Raw genomic sequence first — 23575 nt, forward strand, 5'->3', positions numbered from 1 at the left:
CCATCCACAAGCCAGGGGAGCGCACTCATGGGAACCGGATTTGCTGGTACCTTGATCATGGACGTCCAGACTGAGACAAAATAAATGTCTGATGTTTAAGTCGCCCAGTCTGTGGTATTTTATTGTGGCAGCCAGAGCCAACTTATATAATATGTATAACTTTACAAGAAAAGGCCAAACATTTTCCCGTAGCGCCTCTTGTATTTTATACTCCCACAGCAATGTATGATAATTATGTTTGCTCCACAGCCGTCCCAACATTTGGGTGTCAGTCTTTTGAATTTTAGCCAGTCTGTGTAAAAGTATCTCATTGGAGTTTTGATTTTCATTTTCCCAACAACTAACAATATTGAGGAACTTTTTTCATGTACTTATTGACTGTTTGTATATCTTCTTTCATGAAGTGTCTGTTAAGTCATTTGCCCATTTCTATTTATTTGTTTATTAATTTAGTTTTTTGGTTTTAGGAGTCATATATTTCATATAGGAACCTTTTGATAGGTAGATGTTTTGCAAATACTTTCTCCCAGTCTATGGTTTGCCTATTCTTTAAAAAAATGTTTTTCGGTTTTTTTTTTTTTTTTTTTTTTTTTTTGCGGTACGCGGGCCTCACACTGTTGTGGCCTCTCCCGTTGTGGAGCACAGGCTTCGGACGCGCAGGCTCAGCGGCCATGGCTCACGGGCCCAGCCGTTCCCCGGCACGTGGGATCTTCCCGGACCGGGGCACGAACCCGTGTCCCCTGCATCGGCAGGCGGACTCTTTACCACTGCGCCACCAGGGAAGCCCCTGGAGTATTCTTTGTAAGAAGATTTTTAATTATGAAATTCATTCCTTTCGAAAATCTAGAACTATGTAGATTTCCTAAATATTCTCGTTTAGTTTTGGTAAGTTGTTCTTCAAGGAATTTGTCTAATTTATCTAATTTGTTAAAATTTTTGGACAAAGTTTTATAAAATTACAAAATTTACAAAATCTACAGCATCTGTACTGAATTCCTTTTTCATTTCGTATATTGGTAATTTGTGTTCCTGCTCTTTTTTTTATTATGGTAAGATACACATAAAACTTAACCATTTATAAATGTACAGTTCAGTGATATTAAATAGCTCACATTGCTGTGCAACGATCGCCAGCATTCATCCCCGTTAATTCTCATCATCCTGTGAAACTGAAACCCTACACCCATTCACATCGTCTCCCTATTTTCCGCTCTCCCAGGCCCTGGCACCCGCCACCCTACTTTCTCTAGGATTTTGACCACCTTCTCCTACCTTTCCGGCTCCAGACACCACCTGCCCCACCCCCATTAGACCACCACATAGCAGTGGCCAATACCGTTATTGTTTTTCTTTAAATCCCAACCTTCCTCTCGGAAGTTTATAAATAAAAAATCACTCTGCTTCCATTTGTCAACTGGAAAGAACGACACAAGGTTCACACTTCACAGTGTGATTGGAAAGGTTAACTGAATTATTACAAGAAAAGCACAAGAAGGCGGGTCCTGCTCCGGAAATCAGCCGCTTCTGTCATTCATAGCGAGTTTCTGACCCCCAGACCAGGATAGCTCCCGCTCCCCGTGGCCTGCGCCGCCACCCCGCCCCCTCCCCGGGCTGCCCCCAGCGCCCGGGGACGCGAGCCCGAGCCCGCACGCTTGGAGCGCAGCGCCCGGGCTCGCGCAACGGCCGAAGGCGGGATCCGCGAGGCGCGCCTGCGCTGGGCGGTCGGTCCAGGACCGAGTCTTCGCCGGGATGCCCCCGAGCGCACTGCGCCTGCGCAGTCCAGGGCGTTGGCTCCCCTCTCCGGACAGCGGGGCGTGTACGGCGGCGCATGCGCGCGAAGCCGGTTCCAGGGCGGGGCTTTCTACTCGGGCAGCCTGCGTACATTGCGCCTGCGCGGGCTGAGGGCGGCGGCTCGGGTTCTTGGTGGGTGCTGGCTGCCCCTCCGTGTCGGAGGTGTGGACGCCAACCTCAGCGGAGAAGCGCGGCTGAGGTAGGTTTCCCGTGGGCAGCTCGGGCGGCTGGACCGCGCGTAGGGCAGGACATGCCAGGTGAGGGGTCCTCGCCCGAAGTGTGCGTCAGCGGGCGGTCCGAGGCCGCCGCCCCCTATCGAGATTTCTCCGCGCCTTCTCGCCTCTGTGCTGACCTCGAGCTTGGGGCCCCGCCCCCGCCAGGGCCACGCCCTCCTTCCGAGCACGCCTACGGCGCCACACCCATCGCCCCGCAGCCCCGCGATCTCCCCAGCCACGCCCACAGTGCCCCGCCCTTCCCCTAGCCACGCCCCAGTGCCACGCCCACATCCCGTCGGCCTTTGGCTTCCGGGCCAATCTCCCACCCTCTCAGAGAGCAGGTCACATTCCCTTCCCTCACTACCCATTCTGCTTACGCGTCACGCCCTGCCCCTCCCTTCATCCTCTCTTCCCGTGTTTCTCTCCCCACCCCGTTGGCCACCTGCCCTTCAGGATCCTTGGCCCTCTCCCCCAACCCTGCCCCGCCCCTCAACCGAGCTCCGCCCCATCCAGGCCCCGCCCCATTACCCCGCCCCGCCCACCCTGGCCCCATCCGTCAACCCGGCCCCGCCCTCCCACCAGCCCAGCCCCATTCTGGCCCCTATGCAGTGTTTCCAGCGAAAATGCAATGCATGTGTATTAGTATTTATAATTACAAACGTCACCCAAAGAAGTATTGGGTCTTGATTGATAAAGTGAAGCCCTCATTTTAAACAAAGAATTGCTGTATAATTGAAAAAAACACACATCCATCTCAGAGCGTAGTATGGGTTACACTGTCACTGGAAAAATAAGATTGAGAATGAGAAGAAAAGCCTCTGGGAGATGCAGACCTTGGTTCCTGTTAGTGGAAACACTTTAAAGCCCCAGATAGGAAATCCTAATTGGATTTAAAGTAGTCAGGGCCCCAAGGAAGGAATTGACATCAATTTATTGTTTTAATTCAACCCAGTGATCTAACAGAAACTAACAGTCTTTGGCCAATGAACAGTTAACACCTTGCAGGCTAGTGATGAAAATATATACTGTTTGGAGTTCATAAATTTTAAATGCTTTCAATTGATTTTGTAAGAATTGTGTTTATAAATTTCATTTCTGTTCATTTACATTTATTTCCATTTGGTAGAGGACCTTTTTCGTGGACTTTAGAAGTTATGTGGACTTAATTATTATGCAACATAACAAGCATTTTCTCATTCTCTTTTTAAAATAGAAATGGAGGGGAAAATGAAACATTAAAGCAGCAGCTATGTGCAGATCCCAAAGGAATTATGGCAACACCAGGTGACTGCCCCAGAAGTGAGTTGCAGGTAATTTCGGTTCTGCTGTGTGAGAACTTGTATTTAAAGACCAGGACCATCACAGAGAGTGGAGCTCAGCCCAGCGTGATGGCATTTTCCTTGGACCTTAGAGGGTGGCCACTAACCAGGGGATGCTTAAATAAAGGAAATGCACAGTGTGTAAAGGTCACACATGACATTCTGAAATGGGCACTGTAAACACTTCCCAGGAATCTAGGGTTCCATTTTTGGCACTTGAGCTGGTGAAGAAAGCACATTTTTTTTTTCGTTGTTTAAAAACATCCCAGACATAATATGTTAGAGACAGGTTGGACATTAGAAAAGATTTATATATTCATACTGTTTATCTGCCTGGGACACACATATAATTTCATTCAAGTTAACAGTAAAAAAAAAAGTCACCTTAAATTTAAAGGAATGTCAATTATGTAAAATTAAGAACCAGAATACTCTAATAAATAATGTTTTTTAAAAAACATTTTCATGTCTGTGATGTCAATTTTAACATTTTTTTCTCTTTACATTCTAATTATTGTTCTAAATTCATTTGGGTTTTTATATATAGAAATTTTATTTATAGTTGGATCATTTCATTAATCTGTTTCTTAAAATTATGAAAATATGATTCTTAAAATATGATTAAAATTAATCATAAAAGTTTTAATTTCATGGATCTCTTAATTTTCTTTTGAGAAATTTAAAAACTACTGGAACATTTACAGAATAACATTGCAGACATCAAGTATCAATACATATTACACAGAAGTGGAAACTTGCTAACATTTTGTTATATTTACTTCAGAATATAAGTATATATATGAATAAAAAAACATAAATAAAGTTTGTTCCCCAACCCCAGTCCCATTCTTCTTCCTCTGTCTCAAGTGCAAACACTACTATGAATTATGAATTGATATTTGTGCTTCTGCACCATCTTTTATACTTTTATACCTTAAGTAGGCATCTTTGAGCAGCATATGATACTGTTTTTGTGTGCTTTTTAGAATTTACCTAAGTGGTGTCATAGTCTGTGTGTGCTCTGCAGCCTGCCTTTTCCACCTACGTTACTTTTGAGGGATTTGTCTTTAATGTATGGGTACAGCTGGTTTAGTCCTGAAGGATGGTCCCTGTAGTGTGTTCCTTATATGAAATGTATCACATTCACAGGCAGGTATGTAGGTCTGTTCAGTCTTACTGTTGTACGTTAGGTATATACCACATTTTATCTCTTTCCCTTTTGTTGGACACTTACATTGCTTCCAGTTTTTCTCTATTTCAAACAGTGCTGCAGTGAACATCCTTCAGTGTGTCTCTTTGTGCACATGTGCTCCAGGGTATTTACCCAATAATGTCATTGTAGGATGGAAGGGATTGCATATTTTCAGTTTTACTAGATAATGAGCAATTGTTCTCCCAGGTGGTTTACCAGTTCACAGGTCTGCCAGGAGCCAAGTGCTTGCTAACACTTGAGAACATCAGGCTTTTTAATTTTGGTCAGTCTGTGGGTTAGAAATGGTATCTTGTGATTTTAGTTTTCCTGGTTATTTATGAGTCATGGTAGTATTTCAATAATATTTGTGTTCATCCTGGTAATAACATTCTTCATCACAGAAGAGATGCCTGATAGTCACAGTTTGCGTTTTATCTTTTTAGGATTTTATCAATTTTATGTTTCAAAGAAAGCTTTGTTAATTTTCTCTTTGTCCATCTGTGTTCTATTTCATTGATTTCTGCTTTTATATCCTTTATTCTATTCTATTTGGGTTTAATTTTCTCTTTTCATAGCATCCTGAGATGGAAACTTGGATCACTGATTTTAAACCTTTCTTTTCATATATATTTGTGTGTGTGTGTGTGTGTGTGTGTGTGTGTGTGTATATATATCTTTAAAGCTGTAACTTTTCCTCTATTCACTGCTTTAGCTGCACCTCACACATTTAAATGCATTGTATTTTCATTATTGTTCACTTAAAATACTTTCTAATATATCACAATGGAAATTAGAAATTTTCCGGGCTATTCAGAAGTGTGTTGCTTAATTTCCAAACGTGGTAAATTTTATATTTTTGTTATTTAATTTTGGTTTGATTATGTTTGGTCAGAAAATATAACATTTCAATCTTTGGAAATTTATTCAGGCCTGCTTTATGGTCTCATCGTAAGGGTTATTTGGTGGATGTTCCATGTGCACTTGCAGAGACTAAGTTGTTCTGCAGTTGTTGGGTGTAGTGTTCAATGTCTTCACTGTCAAATGGGTTATTAGTATTGCTCAAATCTATATCCTGTTTGATGTTTTGTCCATTTGTTCTATCAATTACTGAGAGATGAGTTTCAAAAATCTCCACAGTGACTGTGGATTTGTCTGTTTTTTTTGTTATTTCCTTTTGGATCTATCTCTTTTTGCTTCATATATTTTGAATCTCTGTTATTTGGTGCATATGTTTAGGTTAGTTTTTGTTTTCTAGATTAGTTGACCCTTTTATTTTTATGAAGTCTCTTTTTACCTATTAATACTTCTTGCCTTGCATCTACTTTGTCTTAGTGTTTGCGTGGCACACAGACACATATATACCTATATTTTCAGCCAAACTAACTCCATATATTTAAAGTTTCCTCTTGTAAAGAGCTTATAGTTATGTCTTTTATTTTCCCGTCGGATAATATTTGCCGTTTAATTGGAGTATTCAGTCCATTAACATGTAACATAAGTCTAACATGAGCCTAACATCTTGCTGTTTGTTTTCTGTTTGTCACAATTCTTCCTTTTTACCTTTCTCCATTCTTGCCTTCGTTTAGATTAATAAAACATTCTCTGTAATTCCATGTTATCTCCTCTGTTGACTTTTTAGCTGTACCTTTTTGGGCTGGCCAGAAAGTTTGCTTGCGTTTTTCTGAAGATGTTATGGAAAAACCTGAACAAGCTTCTTGGCCACCCCAATATTATTCTGATGGTTACCCGAGAAATTACGATATGCATCCTTAACCTATTCTAGTCTTTTTTTTTTTGACCACTTCACAAGAATCCTCTAAATTAGTTCCATTTACCAGCCGCTATTTTTGTGCTGTTGTTGTAACATATTTTACTTCTATATATGCTATAAACCCACAATAAATTATTATTGTTTCTCTATACTATCAAAAGTCTTTTTTATAAAGTATAAGTAATAGTGTTTCCCCACATGTTTACCTTTTCTGGAGTCTTTACACCTATTCCTCTGGCAAAAATTAAAGACGGTTACTCCATGCACTGCTGCTGAAGTGTGAAGTGCCACATCCTTTATGGAAAGAATCTGACAAATGTTTGAGTGAAAACTATGTTTATGTTTCAGCCCTGTCACTCTATCTCATAGAGATAAAATGTCATCATGTCAGGATAAATGTGCACAGACGTTGTGGCGGTAGAAGACTGGACATCCAGAGCAAGTCCATCAGTCGAAGATGACTGAAGGCTCAGGCAGAATCCCCGCTGCGGAATGTTATGTAGCCATATGTTATGTATGTACATGTGTACGTACGTAACATATATACATATGTTATGTAGAGTTCTGCAGGTGGGGAGTTTGCCACAAGTTACTGTGTGAGTGAAAAAGAAAAAATTTTTTAAACTGTCTGGTATCTTTTACAAAAAGCCATGTCAGGGCTTCCCTGGTGGCACAGTGGTTGAGAGTCCGCCTGCCGATGCAGGGGACATGGGTTCGTGCCCCGGTCCGGGAAGATCCCACGTGCCGCGGAGCGGCTGGGCCCGTGAGCCATGGCCGCTGGACCTGGGTGTCCGGAGCCTGTGCTCCGCAACGGGAGAGGCCACAACAGTGAGAGGCCCGTGTACCGCAAAAAAAAAAAAAGCGATGTCAAAAGAAAAAATAAGTTGTGTGCGCGCACGTGTGACACGAGCACGGGAGGTGTGGGGACCCTCCTCCCTCTCCATGTACACCAGGCAACCATGAGGGTCGGGGGTGTGGGGGGCCGGTGACAGACAGCGCGGGTGGAGCCGCACAGGACGAGGGTGAGCAGAAATGAATCGCGTTACTGTGATAGGAAAATGTGCAAAGGATACAAACAGGTGATTATTAAAATAAAAAAGACGACCAGTGTATAGGTAAAATCATGTTTGATCACTAATAATCAAAGGAAGGCAAATGGAGGTAACCAAGAGGTAATTTCTTGCCTTCAGACTGGCAGAGGCTGCAGTGATGAACATCCTCTATTGATCAGGCGCGGGGAACTCACGAGGCTATGTCCTCGCGTGCAGGAGCTCGAGCGGCCGCCCCATGGAAGGCATCAGGTGGTGGTGTCAAAGCCGTAAAAGACCTTGACCCTCAGTGTCATATTCAGGAATTTGTCCTAAGAAAACTATCAGGGACAGACCGATTCATATTAAAGTTCACCTTAACATACTTTATACTAGTCAAAACTGAAAACAGTTTAAATGTTTATAGGAGATTTGATAAATAAGTTACAATAATTCATGGAATGGAATACTATGAGATACTGAAAATGTGCTTAGAAGTGTATTTAATGATGGGGAAAAATGTTCAGAATTTAATAAGTGCAAAATATGTCATGAGGCAGAATTTTATGATCCCGGTAAACACCATATAAGGAGGTATTGCGTGTGCACGTGAAGAAAGCCTGCAGCGCTGTAATGGTTGCATGTTACCGTCATTGATCTCTGACCAATGAGCAAAGCTCACACTTAGTTTTAATTTTCCTCTTTGTGCTCTTGTTCTTCCACACATTTTCTAAAATGAACATGAATGATGGTTACGTTTAGGAAAATCTGTTTAAACGTATGTCCGGGCGGGGTTGCTGCAGTGAACTGGATCGCGAGCTGGGGCCCTGCCGCCTCTGGGGTGGCCTCCAGGGAGACCCGTTTGGACACAAAGGGAGGCGGGCCGCGTGCAGCGGAGACCCGAGACCCAGGGCGCGCTCTCCAGTCCTGAGCAGCAGTGCGCCCCGAGGGCTGCGCCCTGCCCCCTGTCGGCCCTCAGCACGGCCGCCCAGCTCTGCCCTCCGGTCTGACACCCAGACAGGGCTGCTTTCTCCTGGGCCGGTCACCACCTTCAGAGCGTTGCTGCTGATGGGGTCAGTCACTAAGTGGTCACTCACGGTGCCTCCTGTTCTTTCTCTGACGTTCACTTAAGGATGCGAGTCATTTTGTACTAGAGACTAAAGTCAAGGTGGAGGAAGGGTGAGATCCTTTCATTCTGCTGGTGGAGACGACCCCAAGTGTTTGTAGGATGAAAACGTGGTCACGTGAATCTTGATTTGAAACCATCCTAATAACCTGGAGCCAAGAGAGACAGACAGAGACAGAGAGGCAGAGGTGGAGAGAGACAGAAACAGAGATGGAGACAGAGATGGAGAGGGACAGAGATAGAGATGGAGATGGAGACGGAGACAGAGAGAGGCAGAGACAGACAGAGACAGAGACGGAGAGGGACAGAGGCGGAGAAAGAGGCAGAAACAGAGGCAGAGACAGAGATACAGAGAGGCAGAGGTGGAGAGAGACAGAAACAGAGATGGAGACAGAGATGGAGAGGGACAGAGATGGAGATGGAGACGGAGACAGAGAGAGAGGCAGAGACAGACAGAGACAGAGACGGAGAGGGACAGAGGCGGAGAAAGAGGCAGAAACAGAGGCAGAGACAGAGATACAGAGAGGCAGAGACAGACAGAGACGGAGACAGAGATGGAGAGGGACAGAGACAGAGACGGAGATGGAGATGGAGACAGAGAGTCAGAGACAACAGAGACAGACAGACGGAGAGGGACAGAGACAAACAGACGGAGACAGAGACAGATGGAGAGGACAGAGGTGGAGAGAGAGACAGAAACAGAGATGGAGACAGACGGGGAGGCAGAGACAGGTGGAGAGACAGGCAGAGAGAAGGGAGGAGAGGAAGGGCAGCCCCACAGTCACCTCCCTTTCTCCCTTGCTTTGAACAGGAGGGAGAGGACCCCGTCGTGCAGGGCGAGGAGGGGAACCTCCAGGGTACTGTGCACCCCGAGGAGTTCGTGGCCATCGCAGACTATTCTGCCACTGATGAGACGCAGGTAGCCATGTGGGTTATGCTTTGTGGATTCAGCATGTTCAGGGACAGGATTAGATGTAAAATTTGCAGAAGTCATAGCAGATTTAAATAAAGAAGTATTCAGATACTTCACTGCCACAGGAGACCTGTGGGTGACCCTCCCAGCCTAACAAATTCGGGTCCCAAGCCTGATGTGAAGGATTCCCGGGTGAGGAACGGGGGGTGGAGGTACCTGCTTCAGTTTCTGCTTTGAAACCCTTACTTAGAACCTATTCCAATTAATGAAAAATTGGGTGTAAATAAAAATATCTACTTGAATGAGCATTGTTTACTTTGTAATAGGAATTTCTTAGCATAAGCCTCCAGTAAGCGGATCAGCTACCACCTAGCTGAGTTACGGTGAAGAGGCTGTTAGAAATTTTGTTCTAAGAAATTTACACTGTTTGAAAATGTTTAATCTTTTTTTTAAAAAAAATATCAATTAAGGTGTGCTTTTGTTTCGTGTAGATATTCCACAAAAATCTTAAAATCCTGGTATCATTTTCATATCTTGTCAGTTGATGCATTTACCCATTGACTCCTTTTCGAAATTGCTGTGATTTGGGCCCCAGTGATGGGGGATTTATCACGGAAATACGAACTGCAGGTTTTTCTTTAATTTTCATTTCTCTGTATGTTTTTATAGCTCAGCTTTTCGAGAGGAGAAAAAATTCTCATCCTGAGACAAACCACCGCCGACTGGTGGTGGGGTGAGCGTGCCGGCTGCTGCGGGTACATCCCTGCGAACCACCTGGGGAAGCACCTGGAGGACTGGGGCCCCGAGGACTCGTGGCAGGACGAGGAGTACTTCGGCAGCTACGGGACCCTGGTACTGCCTCCCTTGCCCGCCCAGCCAGCTGGCGCTAGCTTCTCGCTAGTTTTAGGTTCTAAGTTTAAAAATAATTTCTGGGCTTCTACGCATCATTCAGAGCAGGGCCCACAGATGTTTTCTTCACCTTAGCTGCACAGCCCTGCCATCCACATGCTGAGGCAGCTGTACAAAATTTCAAGTGAGCAGGGCTGCGTTCCAATAAAACTTTATCCATAGACACTGAAATTTGACTTCCATATGATTTTCATGTGTCATATTCTTCTTTTGATTTTTAAAAACCGTTTAAAAATGTAAAAGCCATTCTTAGCTTGTAGGCCATATAAAAGCAGGTGGAGGGCTGGACTGGCCCACGGGCTGTAATGTGCAGACCACTGGTTTAGAGATATTGTTTGAGCAGTGGAGTTATGAACCTTTCTCAGTATTTAAAAAAAAAAGTAATAACTTTTACATTAAAAATGAAATACAAAAAAATTATATAAATCAACAGTAATACCTATAAATAACTAGCTTATTAGTTTGTTTTTTTCCAATGTGAATAAAGACCCAAAGTCCTGTGGTCCAGACAACCCTGTTTATATTTTAAACTAAATAAAACTAAATGCATGATGAACGTTGCAAATACAATGTTGAGTGAAAGAAGGAAGACATCAAAGAATACCTTATGTTTGATTCAGTTATATAAGTTATAAGGCAGTGTTAAAAGGTGTTGCCTATGAATGTATATATAAGTTGTGGAGCTCTAGAGATCAGGGACCTGATTCCCCTGAGAATCTGGATGGTGGTTACTGGTAAGGGGGTGTTCTATGTTTGGCAAGGCCGGGTGAGATGCTCAGGGGTACTGGCAGGGTTCTGGTGTGGGTACAAGAGTGTTTGGAATGTAACTATGTTAAGTAAACTCTAAAGTACTTTTTAGTGTACTTTTTTGTAGGTGTGTCATATTTGACAATTAAAAATGTTAAAGGAAATGAAAAACCACTGATGTGTGTACATATTTAGAGGTTTCCATCTACTAAGAAAGACATAGTGGTAATCTGAAGTCTGTCTCCTCACTCTGCTCCTTGGGATTTCTTTCAGCAACAGTGCTTATGCTTCTTCCAAATCTAAGCTGCATCTGTTTTATTCTTTTAAATTTATAGAAGAGGAATAGTTTCACACACAGTTTTTCACCTTGCTCTTCTCACGCAGCTGTACTGTTTTGAAGGTCTGTTCTTTACAACAGCTGCGGAGTATTGTGTTGATTTGAAAAGGATCATATTTAGTTTTCATCACAGCAAGCAATGCTGTAATGGATGTCCTCCTACATCAATCCTGCTAAACCTTTGCTGGAATTTCCACTGGGTGAATTTGAAGGGTGTATGTATGTGTTTTTTACTTGGGTGGATCTTGCCAAGTTGACCGCCAGAAAGATATCAACAGCATAGAAGGTGTATTTCACCACCACAAGTCTTCAGAGTGAAAAAAGACTTCCAGTCTTAAAGGTGAAATATGTATCTTGGTTTTGATTTCCATTTTTTAAAGTGAGATTGATCTTCTTTCATATCTTATTGGCCTTTTGTATTTCTTATTTTTTGATAAACTTTCATATAATTTGCCCATTTTTTGTTTGATTTCTGTCAATTTATATGTTAAATAGGCAGTTTAGCTTGTATTTATATCTATCACACTGACCATTTGCTGCTGTTTTTCCCCCATGGAACTTTTTATCTTTATATGGTCTAATTTGTCCTTCTTTTCTTTGTAGCTTCTGCGTTTGTGTCCTATTTTCAAGGCCTTCACTCCAAGATTATAAATATCCATGCTTTCTTTTAGAACTTTTGTGATTGCATTTTTTTAACAATGAAATACTTAAATCAATCCGGAATTTACTTGTAAAGAATAAGGTAAAATTCGACTTAATTTCCCCACAAATATACAGCTGTTCCAGCTTTTGGTTAATCTTCCTTTTCTGCATAATGTGAAACGCTCATTTATCATATGTCAAATTGTTAGGGTCTGTTTTGGGAATCTCTGTTCTGTGTCATTTATCTGGTTATTTCTTCTGCAGGTCCAGATGCTTTTCAATGATTGGAAGAGCTAGGCCTCTAGCAGTTCTCCTAATTTTTAGCATTTTCATGGCCTCGTCTGTTTATTTTTTTGAAACTGTTGCCAGCAAATTTTGGCTCCCTGTGCACCGATGCCGAATAGAAATACAGAGACAGAGATTTGGAGAATAAGAAATAGAGAGGCTTTGTATTTTCTTTGCCAGGCAAAGGGAAGACCCAGCAGGCTAGCGCCTCAAGAACTGTGCCCCCCTGTTCTGGGGAATTACAGGGGGTCTGGTAGGTGGAACTCACAGTCCAGGATAAGTGATAGGATCAAAGTGGTGAAGGTCTTGCATTCTTCTTCTTCTTGCAGTATTTTAAAACAGTCATTGCTGGCGTCAGGCAGCCTGGTAATTGGGTCCATTCACCTCTGGGTTATCGGCCTGCGACCTTCTTTCTGAAATGTAAACAGCTACAAGGGGTGATTTGCTACAAGTGAATGCATCGAGTAAATGCCAGGTGCAGGGTACGATTCATGTGGAATCAGAGTAATTAACTTTGTTTAGCTTTGTGAAGGACAAGTCTAGCTACCAGTGTTTGTTAGTAGTAACAGCTAAAGAATAACCAAGATGCCTTAACTCTTTCAGGCCTGTTTATGCTGTTTCCCCAGCCTGTTCATTGTTGCTTATTGTTCTTGTTTATCAGAAAAGTCTCATTTCTATTTTTGCTGCAACGAAACTAGTTTTATTATCGTTTTGTTGTGCTCCTAACTCCACGCCATCCAGTTGTCTGGCATTCTAATGTGTTACGTGGAAAACGTGCATTAATTTACGGAGAAGTGACATCTCTGTGATGACTTTTCTCATTTCTTAAGCCTTGTGTGATGTGTCGGAGTTTTAAGGTTTTGATCATACAGGGTTGTGTACCTTTCTAGGTAAATCTGTTCCTAGATATTTTTGTGTATTATTGTAAATGGCTGGGTGAAGTGTTCTATCAGTTGGATTAAGTTGGCTGAAAGTGTTGTTCACGTCTCTGTCTTTTCTGATTTTCTGCTTCTGTCAGTTGCTGAGAGAAGGGTGTCGAAGGCTCTGACTATAACTGGGAATTTGTCTGTTTCTTGTTGCAGTTTTACTGGCTTTTGCTTTGTGTACTTCAAAGCTCTGTTATTAGGTACAAGAATATTTAGAATTATTATGTCCTCTTGCTGAAGTGATCCCTGTCTTGTGACGACCTGATGCTCTTCGCTCTGAAGTGTATCGTGTCTGAGGCGAATGCAGCCATGCCGGCCTCCTCCCCTGGGGCCTCCGCATCCTGCTTCTGACTCCGCGTCAGGTGGCCCTGCAAGGCAGGACAGCTGGGTGTCAACTCCGTCCACCCCGGTGGCCTCCCTTTGTCCGTCTCCGAGGAGCCATGGGGCCCGCAAGGCCCGTGCAGGCCTCCTGTTGGTGCTGACCTGGTTTGGGGGGCCGGGCCGCCTGTCCCCCTGTGCGTGGTGCCGCTTGAGCTGGGTCTCCATGGCGTGGGGCGTGGGGACGGGTGCTGGGGGTGCCGCCTCGCTTGCAGCCGGGGCTCCAGCAGCCTCTGTGGCCCCAGACTGTCTGGAGGAGCCTTGCTCTGCCTCCCTGGGGACCGGCCGATTCCCGTGGAGTGTGTCCTCAGGTTGGAAGTCCCGCCCGCAGTGCAGCTGGGGACCTGCGCTCAGGCCCGAGCGCCGGCGGGGTCGCTCCTCCCTCCAGTGCTGAGGCTCCTGCTGTCCCCAGGCAGCGAGGGGGGTCACGTGAAGGGCCTTGCAGGGCCCCGCTCGGAGAGGACGCGGCGGGGGCTTGCGCCTCCCGCAGCCTCCCCCAGTCTTGCCCGTTCGCTCTGGGCGGATCGTGGCCACGTTGCGTCTGGACGGCAACGTGGCCGTTCCTCCGCCGCCGTCTCCGTGGTCCACACCTGCCCCTCCACTCGCCTGGCTGTTGGGGCGGTGTGGCGCGCTGAGCGGGGAGGGTTCCGGAAGCTTCCCTGTCATTCCTTCACTGTCTACTCTGACTTGTGTCTGCTGCATATTTTGGACTTTTATTTTTTAAACGCTGTCACCGTAGTTTAGGTGTGGGGTGGTGGGGCCGAGCGGGTAGGTCAGGCTCTAACCCTCAGCCTTAAGCCAGAGCTCCAGCTGCAGGCAGTGACCCTCCCTTCATGTGTATTTCCCCTAGAAACTTCACTTGGAGATGTTGGCAGACCAGCCACGAACGACTAAGTACCACAACGTTATCCTGCAGAATAAAGAATCCCTGAAAGATAAAGTGATTCTGGATGTCGGCTGTGGAACTGGGATCATCAGCCTCTTCTGTGCACATTATGCTCAGCCTAGAGCAGTGAGTAGGAGGCAGCAGCTCTTTCACAACTTCGAAGCCGGGTCTTGGTGAAGCGCCCGCCTCGTAGGTGAAACCGGCGGCGCGTTCTTGTAGGCTGAGCCCGCCAGAGGCTGCGACGTGGGTTTCATGAGTCGCAGACAGCACAGAGTGAATAGGACAGAATAGGAAATATCCCAGTGAGTTGCAGCTGGTGGGCTGTGTTTGTGAAACTTATTTCAGTCACGCAAGGAGACACGTGCGTCCACGTGTCTGGGCTGGGCTGCTTGTGTAGACCACCGTCCCGTGTCCTCCCCCGCCGAAAGTGACCCTTGGCAGGGACAGGGTGGACCACTCCCTGGGACTCCTGCTGGGCTCCTGTCCTCCTCCTGTTAAAGTCCGTCCGGGCCAAGGAGAGGTGCCGCCTCTCGACGGCCCCAGCACAGGTGGATGAGGTTCCTAGCTCGCAGGTGCAACCGCAGGGCAGTGACCGTCTGAGTCCAGACCCTGCCAGGACCAGGAGGTAGTGTTCAGGACCTCCTGAGAATCTGGATTTGTAATTAGCCGCTGCTACCCTAAAAGTCTGACTGTTCACTTGAGTGCCAAGAATCTCCTGTGTCGGTTACCGAGTGTGTCGCTGCGTGTGTTGGAACCTGGGGCTCTGGGGTGGGCGGCCCACGTGGGTGCAGAGGCTTCTGTCCACCTGCAGCCCTGTGTCTGCGTTTAGGCAGAAAGTGGAGTTACGAGTAGAGGCAGGTCCTCCCAGGGCTCCGTCAGGTGGAGGCGGCACAGCGTGGCCGTCCGCCGTCCAGCACGCTGCCTGCCTTCTGTTGCTGGCTCTGACTCAGCCGAGGAGACTCAGGCTTGGGGAGTGGACAGCGGGCCGCCGTCTGGGGCTGGGGCGCGCACGGATGGTGCTTCTGTCACGTGCAGGTGTATGCGGTGGAGGCCAGTGAGATGGCCCAGCACACAGGGCAGCTGGTCATGCAGAACGGCTTCGCTGACATCATCACCGTGTTCCAGCAGAAGGTGGAGGACGTGCTGCTGCCGGAGAAGGTGGACGTGCTGGTGTCCGAGTGGATGGGGACCTGCCTGCTGGTAAGGGGCAGCGGGCACTGCTGGGGCGGCTGCTCTGGGCTCTGGAATCTTCATAAATCATGATTCATTTTGACCTTTTTCCTAAGGTGATGTGTAGTTGATTTCTTGAGTGAACATTGGCTCAATGTCTTGAATATTTAACTGATTAAAAAAATGCCTTTATGAGAAATCTAAATCAAAGTTAATGTGACTTTCTCGTGAGTGATTTACATAAACTCTGTTCTCTTTGGGAACCTGCGAATAGCCAGTGCTTGATGTGTGGCTTTTTAATGCCAGCAGAATCTTTGTCTGCAGCGCCTGATTTGCATCCGTGACCAGCTCGAGGCCCAGGCTCTCCCACATTCTCTCCCCAGTCTCACGTGGGTCGGGGTGGAGAGTTTTCTGGTTCTGCCCACCCACCCTGCTTACGAACTCTCTGTGCTCTGAGGGTAAGTGAGAGGTGGGTGGAAGCCGGACCTGCGGGTCTCCTCAGACCCTCAGCCCACCCCCCTTTCTGGCTCAGCAGTCTGAAGTTTAGTCTCTGTCAAAACCCAGAAAAATGACATCTGGGGGAAGGGGAGGAGAGCACCACCAGGGTTTCCAGCAAGAAATCCATTCAAATAGTAAGTGAGTAACTTGTATGAATAACAAGAATGCCGGCCCTAACTGCTTACAGATCGCGAAGATGAGGAAAATGATAGTAAATGACATTGGGCCTTTAGCCTCGTTGAAATTGTGTTGTCTGGAGATAGAGTGTAAGTAGACTCAACCTCCATGATAGAATTTTGTTGTTAATAACAGCTGTGGATTCCCAAGATGATGCACGGGAAAAAGGGACTTGCTACACCTTTAATCCATGAAGTGGGCATTAGCCTTTGCCCCCAGAACGCTAGCGTTCTTTCGGTAAATGTTATTGAGCACCTTGGGGTGGTGGGGACACAGAGAGCCCGGCTGCGGTGATGTGTCCTTTGGCGCAGTGCTGATGTGTCCTTTGGCGCAGTGCGGGTCGGGGAAGCCTGGCTGCCTAGGGTCCCGCTCTGCCCCTGGGAGGGGTTATGTGGAGACAGAGAGGAGGGGTGGGGGGCGGGGAGGGGGAAGAGGGAGGAGGGGAGGGGTGCGGGGGGTGGAGAGGGGGCGGGGCGCAGAAACCTGGGATTCGGTGTCCTTGCCCCTATGTGCCTGAAGCCCAGTGGTGTGGTCTGGGGTAGGGACTGCATGTGTCCAGCGGGGGAGGCTGGACTCGGGCTCTCTGCCTCCCGGACGTGCGTGTGTCAGGTAGCCAGCCAGCGGCATCCAGGACTTGGAAGGAGTGGGGTAGGGGTCATGATGCGGAGGCCCCAGGACTGCAGGGCACAGTGAGGCCTGCGGAGCAGAGGGGGGACGGTGCAGGGACCCCTGGGGCGTGCGGGGGAGGGGCCTTGGAGGCACAGCAGAGGCCACTGGGGATGCACCGGCCGAGGGGGCGGCTGAGGAAAGGGCTGGAGCGGGGCGGAGGGGTGGGCCAGCGGGGTTGGGGAGGCCTGTTCACCGGCAGATGCCGGGTCCGCGGAGGGGGCGTGGCCAGGCCGGTAGGGGGCGTGGTCACGGGGGGCAGCCCGAGCGGAGCACGTGCAACGAAGGGGTGGAGAAAGCCCGCGGCAGTCTGGTCCCCGCCTGTCCATTGCAGAACGTGTGGTCAGAGGGGCAGTGAGGACTGTGGCGACAGGACAGTGAGGACAGCCTGGGGTACCGAGTGGCTCAGGGCGAAGTGCCTGACCACGTGGAACTGGAGGGCCTGGTGGTTTTGTGCAGACCGGGAGGGGCCGTGTGGCGGTGGTGGCCGTTGTGGGCCAAGTGGCAGACGTGGAGACGGGGCTGTGAGTCCGGCAGTATCACAAATCCATCAGTTGGACCATACCGTGTCCCACACAGAACCCTCCGTCCCCTGTGGCTGCCCCCCTTCTGTGCTTTTTTGCCTCCCTGGTATCTCCCCTCTTGTCCACTGCCTGTTCTCAGACCTCAGGTCCCCAGTCTCCCTCCCATCTTCCTACTCTGCTGCTGACATGTAGAAAGTTGGGGAAAAAACCCAAATATACGTGTATTTAGTTTATAATAATAAGAGGTTTCTAATCAGTGAGGTACAGCTATATAATCATTCAAAGATGGGGCCGAAGCAATTGATTATTTTGGAGAAAATGATTAGATTCCTCCTCATACCATATGCTGAAATAAATTCCAGATGGGTTATAGAGTTAAGCTTTTTTTTTAAGGAAAGAAACATGAAACAATCACTAAAAATACATCTGATGTTGGAATGGGAAGATCTTTCTAAGAACAAAGCACATAGAGAAACTATAAAATATTTGATTAATTTTATGAGACCAGCATTACACTAATACCAAAACCAAAGTTAGTACAAAAAATGAAAACTACAGACCAGTAGCACTCAGGAACATTGATGTAAAAATCCTTGAAAATCATAGCAAATTGAATTGAGCAATACATAAGATGAATACCACACTGCAACAGAGGAGAGATTATCTTCAGAATTCAAGGCTGGTTCAGTATATTAAAGTCATTCAATGTAATTGACTATTAATAATCTAAAGAAGAAAAATCACATGACTACCAATTAATGCACAAAAATTTGACAAAATTCAAAATACTTGCACAATTTCTGTTATGATTTCTTTTTTGACCCCTTGTTATTTAGAAGTGTGTTTAATCTCCAAGTATTTTGAATTTTACAATTATCTTTCTGTTACTGATTTCTAGGTTACTTCCACTGTGGTCTGAGAGAAGACACTGTATGATTTCTATTCTTTTAAATTTGTTAAGGTTTGTTCTTGTCCCGGAATGTGGTCTCCCTTGGCGAATGTTCCGTGTGAGCTTGAAAAGAATGTGTATCCTGCTGTTGTTGGATGAAGTAGTCTATAAATGTCAATTATATCCTGATGATTGATGGTGGTGGTCAGTTCAACTATGTCCTTACTGGTTCTCTGCCTGCTGGCTCTGTCCGTTTCTGGGAAAGGGTTGTCAAAGTCTCCAACTATGACAGTGGATTGATCTGTTGGTCTTTGCAGTTCTATCACTTTTCTGCTCATGCAGTTTGATGCTCTGTTGTTAGGTGCGTACACATTAAAGATTGCTATGTCTTCTTGGAGAGCTGTCCCTTTATCATTGTGTAATGCCCCTCACTATCCCTGATCACTTTCCTTACTTTGAAGTCTGCTCTGTCTGAAATTAACATAGCTACTTCTGCTTTCTTTTGATTAGTGTTTACATGGTAAATCTTTCTGCATCCATTTACTTCTTTGTTTGTTTCTTTTGAGCTGCGCCGCACAGTATGTGGGATTTTAGTTCCCTAACCAGGGATGGAACCTGTGCCCCCTGCAGTGGAAGTGCAGAGTCCTAACCACTGGACCACGTCCCCCATCCATTTACTTTTAATCTATAACTGTATATTTAAAGTGGGTTCTTATAGACCACGTATAATTGTTTCTTGTTGTTTGATCCACTGTGACAGTCTCTCTTTTAATTGGTGTATTTAGACCATTGGCATTCAAAGTGATTATTGATATAGTTGGATTGATATCTACAGTATTTATTACCATTTTCTATTTGTTGCCCTTGTTCTTTTCTTCTTCTCTTTTTCTGCTTTTTTGTTTCTGTGTGTGTGTGTGTGTGTGTGTTTTAAGCAGCTAAAGGTAGGGAGTTTAATCAGCATGAATTAAGGGTGAATTAATTCAGTGCTCACACATATGTTGGTTTAGAGCCTGACATGAACATGCTTTGATAAAAGTAAACTTAAGATACATATTTTCACAGGGTATATGTCCAGTAGTGGGATGGCTGGGTCGTATGGTAGTTCTATGTTTAGTTTTTTAAGGAACCTCCATACTGTTCTCCATAGTGACTGTATCAATTTACATTCCCACTAACAGTGCAAGAGGGTTCCCTGTCCATTGCAGCACTATTTACAATAGCCAGGACATGGAAGTGACCTACATGTCCATCGACAGATGAATGGATAAAGAAGATGTGGTACATATATAGAATAGAATATTATTCAGCCATAGAAAGGAACCAAATTGGGTCATTTATAGATATGTGGATGGACCTAGAGACTGTCATACAGACTGAAGTAAGTCAGAAAGAGAAAAATAAACATCATATATTAATGCATATATGTGGAATCTAAAAAAATGGTACAGATGAACTTATTTGCAAAGCAGAAATAGAGACACAGACATAGAAAACAAACATATGGAGACCAAGGGGGGAAGTGGGGGGTGGGATGAATTGGGAGATTGGGACTGACATATATATACTACTATGTATAAAATAGATAACTAATGAGAACCTGCTGTATAGCACAGGGAACTCTGCTCGGTGCTCTGTGGTGAGCTAAATGGGAAAGAAATCCCAAAAGGAGAGGATATGTGTGTACATATGGCTGGTTCACTTTGCAGAAACCATCACAACGTGGTGAAGCAACTATACCCCAATTAAAAAATATATATGTTTTCATAAATTGATGGGATATTCACTTACTGGCCCATTTCCAAGTTTTCAAAATTCTCAGTTTTTAAATTACTCTCTCCTGAAGCTCACTTCTTTTATCTATTTTCACTTTTATTAAGGTATAACTGACAAAATTGTAAGGTATTTAAGTGTACAGAATGATGATTTGATATCTGTATACATTGTCAATGAATTGCCCCCATTGAGCTAATTAATACATCTGTCACCTCACATATTTACCTTTATTTTTAAAGTGAGAATACTTAAGTTCTACTCTCTTAGCAAATTTCAGTTACATAGCACAGTGTTATCAACTGTGGTCACTATGGTATACAGCAGATCCTCAGACCTTGTTCACCTCGTTACTGAAAGCTTGTGCCCGATTACCAGACTCTCCCTATGTCCTTCACCCCCACAGCCCCTGGCAGCCACTTTCCTACTGTTTCTCTGAGTTCAGATTTTTTTAGATTCCACATACGAGTGATACCATGAAGTATTTGTCCAGCCTCTTTCACTTAGCAGAATGCCCTCCAGGTTCATCCATGTTGTTGCAGATGGCAAGATTTCTTTCTTTTTCATGGCTGAATAATACTCCATTGTGTGTGTGAATATATAAAATCACATTTTCCTCATCTATTCCTCTGTCAATGGATAGGTTCTTTCCGTATCTTGGTTATTGTGATAATGCTGCAGTGAACATGGGAGTATAGGTATCTCTTTGAGACAATGGTTTCATTTCCTTTAGATATAAACCCAGATGTGGAATTGCTGGATCATATGGTAGTTCTATCTTTAATTTTTTGAGGAGCTCCACTGTGTCTGTCCCACTAACTGTGTACAGAGTTTCCCTTTTCTCCACATCCTCGCCAGCTTTTGTTACTGCTTATCTTTTTGATAATACATATCCTAACAGGTGTGAGGTGATATCTCATTGTGGTTTTGATTTGCATTTCCCTGATGATTAGTGATATTGAGCACTTTTTCATGTACTTATTGGCCATTTATATGTCTTCTTTGGAAAAATATCTATTCAGGGTCTTTGCCCAGTTTAAATTGGGTTGTTTTTGTTATTATTTTTGCTATTGAGTTGTATGAGTTCTTTATATATTTTGCATATTAATCCCTTATTAGATAAGTGGTTTACAGACATTTTATCCAGTTCTATAGTATATCTTTTCATTTTGTTGATGGTTTCCTTTGCTGTGTGGAAGCTTTTTAGTTCAATGTAGTCCTTCTTACTTATTTTTGCTTTTGTTGCCTTTGCTTTTGGTGTCTAATCCGTAAAATTATTGGCAAGACCAGTGTCTCAAGGAGCTTTCATTCTTATGCAGGTGGCTATCAAGTTTTCCCAGCACTGTTTTGAAGAGATTATCTTTTCCCCATTGTCTATTCTTGACTTATTTGTTGAAAATTAGTTGACCTCATATGTATGGGTTAATTTCCAAGCTCTCCATTCTGTTCCATTGATCTGTGTGTCTGTTTTTATGCCAATTCCATACAGTTTTGATTACTCTAGTTTGAAATCAGGAAGTGTGATGCTTCTAGCTTTGTTCTTCTTTATCAAGATTGCTGTGGTTATTTGGGGTCTTTTGTGGTTCCATACAAATTTTAGGATTGTTTTTTCTATTTCTGTGAAAAATGCCATTGAAATTTTGATAGTGATTGCATTGTATCTGTAGCTTTCTTCGGGTAGTATGAACATTTAAACAATACTGATTCTTCCTATCCGTGAACACGGGATATCTTTCCATTTGTTTGTGTCTCCTTCAATTTCTTTCATTAGTATCTTTTAGTTTTCAATGTACAGATCTTTCACCTCCTTGGTTAAATTTATTCCTAGGTTTTTTTTTTTGATATAATTATAAATGGGATTGTTTTCTTAATTTCTCTTTCTGATAGTTCATTGTTGGTGTATAGAAATGCAACTGATTTTTGTTGATTTTGTATCCTGCAACTTTACTAATTTTGTTTATTAGTTCTAACAGTTTTTGGTGGAGTCTTTAGGGTTTTCTATATATAGTGTCATGTCATCTTCAAATGGAGACATTTTTACTTCTTCCTGTCCAATTTGGATGCCTTTTCTTTCTTTTTCTTTCCAAATAGCTGTGCTGGGACTTTTAGGACTGTGTTGAATAAAAGTGGTAAGAGGGGCATCCTTGTCTTGTTCCTGATCTTAGAGGAAAAACTTTTAGCTTTTCACCATTGAGTATGATGTTAGATGTGGGCTTGTCATATATGGCTTTTATTATGTTGTGGTATGTCCCACCTATGCCCAGTTTTTTGAGAGGTTTTATAATGGTAGGTAGTTGAATTTTATCAAATGCTTTTTCTGCGTATATTGAGATGATCATATGATTTTCATCCTTCATTTTGTTAGTGTGGCATATTACATTTATGGATTTGCTAAGTTGAACCATCCCTGCATCCCAGGAATAAATCCCACTTGATTATGGTGTGTGATCCTTTTAATGTATTTTTTTTAATTTTTAATTTTATATTAGAGTATAGTTGATTCACAATGTTGTGTTAGTTTCAGGTGTACAGCAAAGTGACTTAATTATACATATTCATATATCTATTCTTTTTCAAATTCTTTCCCATGTAGATTATTACAGAGTATTGAGTAGAGTTCCCTGTGCTGTACAGTAGGTTCTTGTTGATTGTCTGTTTTACATTTAGTAGCGAGCATATGCCAATCCCAACCTTCCAATTCATACCCTCCCCCGACCTTTCCCCCTAATGTATTGTTGAATTGATTTGCTAATATTGTATTGAGGATTTTCCAACTATGTTCATTAGGGATATTGGCCTGTGATTTTCTTTTCTTGTAGTGTTCTTGTCTGGCTTAGGTATCAGGGTAATGCTGGCCTCTTGTAGAATGAGAAATGAATTTGGAAGAGTTCCCTCCTCTTCTGTTTTTGGAAGAATTTGAGAAGGTTTGGTATGAATTCTTTAAATTTTTCGTGGAATTTGTCAGTGAAGCAGTTTGGTCCTGGACTTTTCTTTGTTGGGAGGTTTTTGATTACTGATTCAATCTCCTAATAGTAATTGGTCTGTTCACATTTCTTGTATCGTCATGATTTATTCTTGGTAGGCTCTGTGTTTCTAGGAATTTATCAATTTCTTCTAGGTTATCCAATTTGTTGGCATATAATCATTCATACTGTCTCTTATGATCCTTTGTGTGATATCAGTTATAATAGCTCCTCTTTCATTTAAAATTTTATATATTTCAGTCCTCTTCTTGGTAAGTCTAGCTAAAGATTTGTCTATTTTGTTTATCTTTTAAAAAAGGAAACTCGTTGATCTTTTCTGTTGTCTTGTTAGTATCTATCTCATTTATTTCCTTCCTTCTACTAACTTTGAGCTAATTTGTTCTTCTTTTTCTAGTTCCTTGAGGTGCAAAGTTAGATTTGCTTATTTGAGAT

The 23575-nt window shown here is 44.0% G+C and overlaps 1 protein-coding gene across 1 annotated transcript in view; it reads left to right on the forward strand.

Moving 5' to 3' along the window:
• The first annotated feature begins 1813 nt into the window (after window positions 1-1813).
• PRMT2 (protein arginine methyltransferase 2) overlaps window positions 1814-23575 on the forward strand; it is a 38749-nt gene continuing 16987 nt past the window's right edge. The window contains 7 exon segments of the mRNA XM_033418551.2: window positions 1814-1939; window positions 1941-1990; window positions 3220-3316; window positions 9254-9361; window positions 10025-10207; window positions 14430-14591; window positions 15501-15665. Coding sequence (XP_033274442.2) covers window positions 1829-1939; window positions 1941-1990; window positions 3220-3316; window positions 9254-9361; window positions 10025-10207; window positions 14430-14591; window positions 15501-15665 — 876 coding nt within the window. The 5' untranslated portion in view covers window positions 1814-1828.

Source organism: Orcinus orca, chromosome 5 (assembly GCF_937001465.1).
Source record: "Orcinus orca chromosome 5, mOrcOrc1.1, whole genome shotgun sequence".
Taxonomy (NCBI): Eukaryota; Metazoa; Chordata; class Mammalia; order Artiodactyla; family Delphinidae; genus Orcinus; species Orcinus orca.